Source organism: Recurvomyces mirabilis (genome assembly GCF_035927965.1).
Source record: "Recurvomyces mirabilis strain CCFEE 5264 chromosome Unknown scaffold_17, whole genome shotgun sequence".
Taxonomy (NCBI): domain Eukaryota; kingdom Fungi; phylum Ascomycota; class Dothideomycetes; order Mycosphaerellales; family Teratosphaeriaceae; genus Recurvomyces; species Recurvomyces mirabilis.
In genome coordinates, this window is record NW_027041951.1 from 270,664 (window position 1) to 276,864 (window position 6,201).

Sequence of the window (6,201 nt, forward strand, 5' to 3'; positions counted from 1 at the left end):
TGCCATATTGAGGTACCGTCAGCTCGCAGTCAAGCTTCGCTCTGGATCGAAAGCAGACACGATCCAGCCTTACGGACTCGAACAGCTTGCAGACACATTCGATTGCGCCCTCTTCGGCAAGACGCTGTGGAGGGTGCGAGTAGGTTCGAAGGACCTGGGTGACGGTATGGATGGGCAATGGGAAGGTTATTGGAGCGGAAGGTACAGCGAGATCTGGTTGCATACCGAGCTTCTCCAAAATCCCCATCATCAAGATTATGCTGAAGCCGTAGAATGCTGTTTGATGCATGAGCTGATTCATGCTTTCTTCTGGGAGACCTGCTGCCACGGCCAATGCGGACGTCAAGAGTGCATTGACATCTGGCTCTCTCAGCTGGGTCCTACCAGTCACGAGCATGCTTGGGATATGTTGGCTGCTTGTGTAGAGAGAGCATGGAGCGATCTTCAAGTTGGAACCTATAACATGGTGCTCCAAAGAAATGCATGGATCTTACAACGGTATGGTCTCGTTCGGGTACCAACACCAGATTGGTACAACGCATATCAGATCGCCTTCAACAACATCAATCAGGGCCCAGCTGGACCTTTGTTTATTCCACCCATTGGCCAGAGCCTGTTGTATTATAATCAGCTTCCGACAGCTTCAGACCCAATGCTCACCATTGACGAATCATACGACTTAGATCAAGGGAATGAAGGCGAGATATAGGGTTATTGAACGTTCTGTTTGTCTGAACGAGACGTTGGGTCGTTGTTCCGACTCCCACCAGTCTCCCCACTGAACGCCTCGAGCTGCTACAGCAACGATGGCAGGCCATAATGCGGGCTACACGTACCCTCCGGAGAGGCTCCCAATTACGACAGAGACTTCCTCTCCGATCGACTCCTCAAGACACATGATCTTGTGGAAGGCGGCCATTGCGCACGTTTCCCTTGGCCATCGGCAATGGAGTCGGGGGTTCGAGCTCTGCTCAATAGGGAAGGTACAAAACGCTAGCGGAGCATGATGCACCTCATTCGATCCAAGCTTGCACACTTCGGCCTCCACCCGCTAGAAAACCCAGATTTCCTTTCTGGCTCGCAGCTTTGTAGAGGATCCATCAACACGCCGCAACAACAATCTCAAGTATCGAGCCGACCAGTGACATCGACCGACCGCTAGTCGTGGTGAATTCGATGATTGAGATCGCTACCATTATCAACCCAAGTAAGAGGATCCGCCAGGTATTTTAACATGGCGTGCCATCTGCCCAACGAGGCTGCCGAGTCGGCTGTTAGCACATTCAATAGATCATGCGAACATTGGAGCTCCGATCAGCAGTACGCGGTCACACGATACAAGGAGATGACACAGCTTTCCCGTGGGACGAACGCGAAGGATCTCCTCTCATCGCAGCCCTTGAAGCAAATGCTCCAGCCCCTCAGCATCATCTCCTTCGTGGACAGAGTCTCGCATGTTGGGGTCAGAGTGGAAGACCTTTCCGATGAGTATTCGGGCGAACAAGTTCACGGCGTGACCGAGGATGACGGTCCTTCGACCCATATTACCTTGACCCGTCAGATTGGTGTGGTAGGGATCGATGCCTGCTAGACTGACTCCATCGAGGCCACACTACTTCACGATGCGAACCATGGATATATCAGCCATAACTGTTGCGGCAATTCTGATGACGAAGAGTGCAACATCGCAGCGAGATCTCAGCTAGGTCCCACAGAGTACGGTCGAGCATTTGACAAGCTTGCGGAGGCCATCGAACATGTCTGGTGCCCGAATGTCGGTATCTATAAGCTGGTTGTCGGTAGAAGAAGCGATGAACAGGACTCAGAGCGGCAGGTGTCGCCAATAGATTCTGAGATACCCGAGGACTGGGGTTTGGGACTCCCGACCTTTGGGCTCAAAGGAGCAGATACTTGAGTAGATCACGGGATACTGCTCTGATCATATTCTGAGCCTGGGTCAGCATTGGATGGATGTGCACCTGCTTAGGAGCGCAGATCGTCATTTCGGCTCAGCGGATGCTCGATGTTGGCTCACGACGAGTGAGACAAGGCGTACGAAAGAAACATAGGCTGCCAATCTTGTATATCAACGTATCTCGATGGTTTCTCCCCGTCGCTGTCTAATGCCCGCCAAAAACTAGAGCAGGGCTCCAGTCGTGTCTTGGGTCTAATGTGAGGTCCGTATACGGTGCTGTGAATCTGATAGATGAGTGTTGATCGGTCAAATCAGTCTATTCGAAAAGCTCCTCGACTGCAATTTCCGTGGCCGTCAGATACACGGTCGAGATTGACGCTCTTCCCATCGCAGTATTAAATCACTTCTACATCCCCCTTCTCCCGTGTACACCTTCAACGAGTGAGCTAGTGAGGGACCTTTAGTTGTTAAGAAATGTGCCGCACACCAAGATCTGGCGCCGGCTGCAGCACTCAGCTCGTATCTGCGGAGGATGATCCTAGACCCTTACCGCAAAAGTACTGGTCTTCCGCCTCTTCCCCACAAGACGTTATCAGTAGAAAGTCAAGCACTCTGTGACCTCTACTTGCCTGACTCTTCTCGGCGACACAGACCAAATCTTTCATCAAGCCAACACCACATCCTATCATTCGCGCAGTCTTACCAGCCAACCACAAGAGTCTCTCCACTCACGTCACAAGTCAGTACGTACCTTCGCCACAATCCGGATGCAGCACTCGTGGACATCCTGGATGCGGTCCGACTCGCAGAACTGTATAACGTCGAACCCTCTACTGTTTCGCATTACAGGCACTCAAGGCGCTTTCGACAAAGGCATTCGCGCTATCGGGTCCAAGAGGCACAAAAGATCGAAGATAATATGTAGGTGCTGGGACTGGCGGACGAGCTACGGGGTAATGGTGCTAAGTCAGTGAGCAAGGCTTGGGCAGTAGAGTAACACTCGAACAAATTTGACTGCTCATCTGAGCAACAAGAGCTGAAGGGAACTAACAAAATACCACGAAGGAGGCCTTTGGAGCAGATTGTTCGTTCAAGCGGTATCCGCATGACGATTGAGAGGATCACTCTGGCAAGTCATGACCAAGGGCAATCAACGGCCGACCAGGATAGAGTCACTTCGTCGTTGGATCGAATCGGCTCGACGAGTCATGGCGCTGGAGTACAAATGCAGCGGATCCTCATGGTTATAATCGAGTCCTGGTGTAGGCAAAGGTGGGTGCATGATGCAGCTGTGAAGAGACTATTGCGAGATAGCCGGCTCACTTCACTATATGCAGCACTCTTCCAGGGTACTGTCTCGTCCTTTGTCTTCCTGTGTCGACTGCAACCTGAGCCATACTACTCCCTCTCCTCGAGTCGTACCGGAAGCCGGAAGTTCGTGCCAAATTACTGCGCCACGCCCTTCAGCTTGTATCAGCGTAGAAGAAGTCAGCAATCTTCTGCACAAGCTGCATTTTGCGATCGTGATCTTCTGCTTCTCGTGTGTATACCAAGAAGTCGAAGCGCTTTCTCTCTCTGCCGCTTCCCTTTGTGACCGGGTCTGACTTGCCGTCTGTCACGTGTTTGTAATGTCAGAAAGTCCTGAAATGTCCACCGACCACATCCTGAGTGTCTGGTCTGCAAAAGGAGAGTCATCGACCATTAAATAGGCGATTGTTAGCCGTACAAGGTGGTATATGCCACCACAGGGCTAATCGGCCGATCAATCCTTGGGTTTGACGAGGTTGGGGACAATCAGGAGCTTGATCTCGAGCGCCATGTTTTGAGAGCCGACTTGTACTGTAGACACTGTGGTGGACTGTGAGGCGCAGGCCTCGGGGATGCTACTGATCGAGTACAAGACACGCTGGGAGTATCGATCCCACGTTCACCTAAGGAGCTATGTCGGAGACTGCAGGGATGGATATATAATGATGAATCAAGTTGGCGACTTCCAGAAAGAGCTGGGAATGGTCAAGAGGAGGAAATGCCAGATAACAGACCCCTTGACTCACATACACAAATGACTTCAATACGAAGCCACCAGGTTACTGACGTTAGAATCACAGAATCAATCAAAGCTCGGTTAAGATCGTAGCAAACTACTTTTTTCTGGAGTATGGTGTACCGGTATCATTTGTCCCTTGACGTATGTCCTTATGGATCAGAACTGGGTTCGACTCCCAGTACTCCAAGCTCACTTTTTTGCGTCGTCTATATCGTGTAACGTTTTGTTTTGCGCCTCACAAAGGCAGTACAAGGCATCAGGCTGGACAAGTAGGGAAATCTTGTTGCGCCAAATCTTTTCAAACATCACTTATACAGAAGGACGTTGACTGTATCCGTAATGCTCCCAGTCTGGCACGGCACCAAGGAATCCATGTTGTGATTGAAATTATCACGGGCACTGCAAGAATGTGAGAATTGAGCATGTGCATACAATTAGAAACATGCTACTGCCGCCACGTGCTGTGTCGCTATCTCGCAAGTGTGTGCGAAACGACGTTTTTGTATGGAAGGCATTTCGTATGATAAAAGCTTGGAAAGGTATTGGCAGATATGCTGGAGTGAGTTTGAAGCATCTTTCCTGACCGCATGCCTACATCGATTCAGCCTCGACGTGTGTAGATTACGAGCAGAGGTTTCTTGTTAGTGCATACTCATACCAAAAGACTGTGATGATCGAAGTGATGGATGAAAGACGCTGGTACTGTACCAGACAGAGGCAGATCCACACCACGCCCTGTCGCAGTAATACAAGCATAGACTTCCCTACCCCAATGCGGTGAAGTACGAATGTATGAGACCCTTTCAGGCACTATCCCGGCCCTTACCATCGCTGTACGCATGCCCTTCATCCAGGAAAATCTCAGCGTGCGAGGCTTGAAGTAGAATCGGTCGATGTGAAGCGGAACCTCGAAGACGAAGGTATTGCCGCCGTAGAAAACCTCCAATGTCTCCTGTGGTATCTCCTTGTTGACCTTGATGAGAGCGTGTTCGTAGTCATTGACGCCGCGGACCAAAACGATCCGCTGGTTGGTTATCATGGCATACTCGTAGATCCTGTTGCGTAGCTTTGCCGGCAGGCATAGTAGAGACGATGAAGCTGGTGGCATGTCGGTGGCTTGAGATGGAGTACCTTGTGAACTGGCAGGAGTTCGATGGACGTGGTCGCGGCTGGGGTGCTACGTCGTTGATGGTCTGAGATTCAGGGCATGTCAGTCTTGCTCTACGCCGAATGCAACCGCGCTCCACGTATGTGCTGCAATGTCTCGCTATTGTACGCTGTGTCAGCTGTAACCGATAGTACTCTGCCGTCGAGATTGAGAGTGGCGACTCTGTTTGCTATAGTCGCTGCTACGGTATGTTTGTGGCAAAGTTCCCCGGGTCGTGTAGCAGATAATACTCCGATATCAGATCGGTCATGCAGGCTGGGCTTTGTTGAGGTAAAGTAGACAAACAACATACCAACACCTGTACTGCCAAACGTTCCACCTGCCGCAAAACCAGGTGACATTTGAAACATCCCAATCATTATTATATCGCTTTGAGAACTCGCGGCTCCGTTGCCCAGAGTGCGGCCTGGTGACAGAAACGGAACATAGAGAACAGAATGGGGCTGTGAAGTGGATGTGTACAACAGTAAAGCATCTCATTGCCGATAGAAAAGGGAGGAAGAGACGGATCAAGATAGTATGGTCTTTTAATGCTGCTGAGGCTCAGGACATGGGATACGGTTGGCATCATGACTGTGATATCAGCTGGAGGAATCTTCGAGGAGTGCGGTAATGGACGCAGCGATCAGACAGCGAGCCACTACCGCTACAGTCAGGCAGCTGGCCGCATATAAGTCTGTAGGACAGGGCTTTCAGACTGGTTCGCCTCGATACCATGGACTATCCCGCGCCCGACCTCTCGATCACCCAGTAACGCAGCTTGACCTACATTGACACGACCAACCCTTTTCGAAGTCCAGAAGCATCCGTCGCGTTCAAGGCACAGCCTACCGACCTCAAGGAGCAAGACAGGAAGGGCAGGAGCTGAGGTATGATCGAGGAAGCAGCTCGTTTTGTGGACATTACAAGCGAGGATACGGGATCGCCCTGGAGCTGAACAGTGGCAATAGCATGTGGTAACACCGGATCAGCATGCCACTGTATAGCTGGGTTCCAAGTGCTGATGGGCGACAAGCATTGGCGGTATTTACTCGGCGCAAGAAGGATACGCAAGCTTTGCTGGAGGTCCCA

General features: G+C 51.1%; 2 protein-coding genes and 1 non-coding gene across 3 annotated transcripts; 2 read left to right on the top strand and 1 right to left on the bottom strand.

The window, feature by feature from the left end:
• Positions 1 to 1,234: 1,234 nt before the first annotated feature.
• Positions 1,235 to 1,915, top strand: LTS14_006638 (uncharacterized protein; the record flags this gene model as incomplete). Its single annotated transcript, XM_064839333.1, has 2 exons — positions 1,235 to 1,570; positions 1,592 to 1,915. 2 exons carry the CDS (start codon positions 1,235 to 1,237, stop codon positions 1,913 to 1,915), a joined length of 660 nt encoding a protein of 219 aa, XP_064693075.1.
• A 2,152-nt stretch (positions 1,916 to 4,067) lies between these two features.
• Positions 4,068 to 4,149, top strand: LTS14_006639. The gene has a single exon. It is a non-coding gene; the product is annotated as a tRNA-Ser (tRNA).
• A 465-nt stretch (positions 4,150 to 4,614) lies between these two features.
• On the bottom strand, positions 4,615 to 5,070 carry LTS14_006640 (uncharacterized protein; the record flags this gene model as incomplete). The annotated part of the gene is made up of 1 exon (XM_064839334.1): positions 4,615 to 5,070. One exon carries the CDS (start codon positions 5,068 to 5,070, stop codon positions 4,615 to 4,617), a length of 456 nt encoding a protein of 151 aa, XP_064693076.1.
• Positions 5,071 to 6,201: the final 1,131 nt, after the last annotated feature.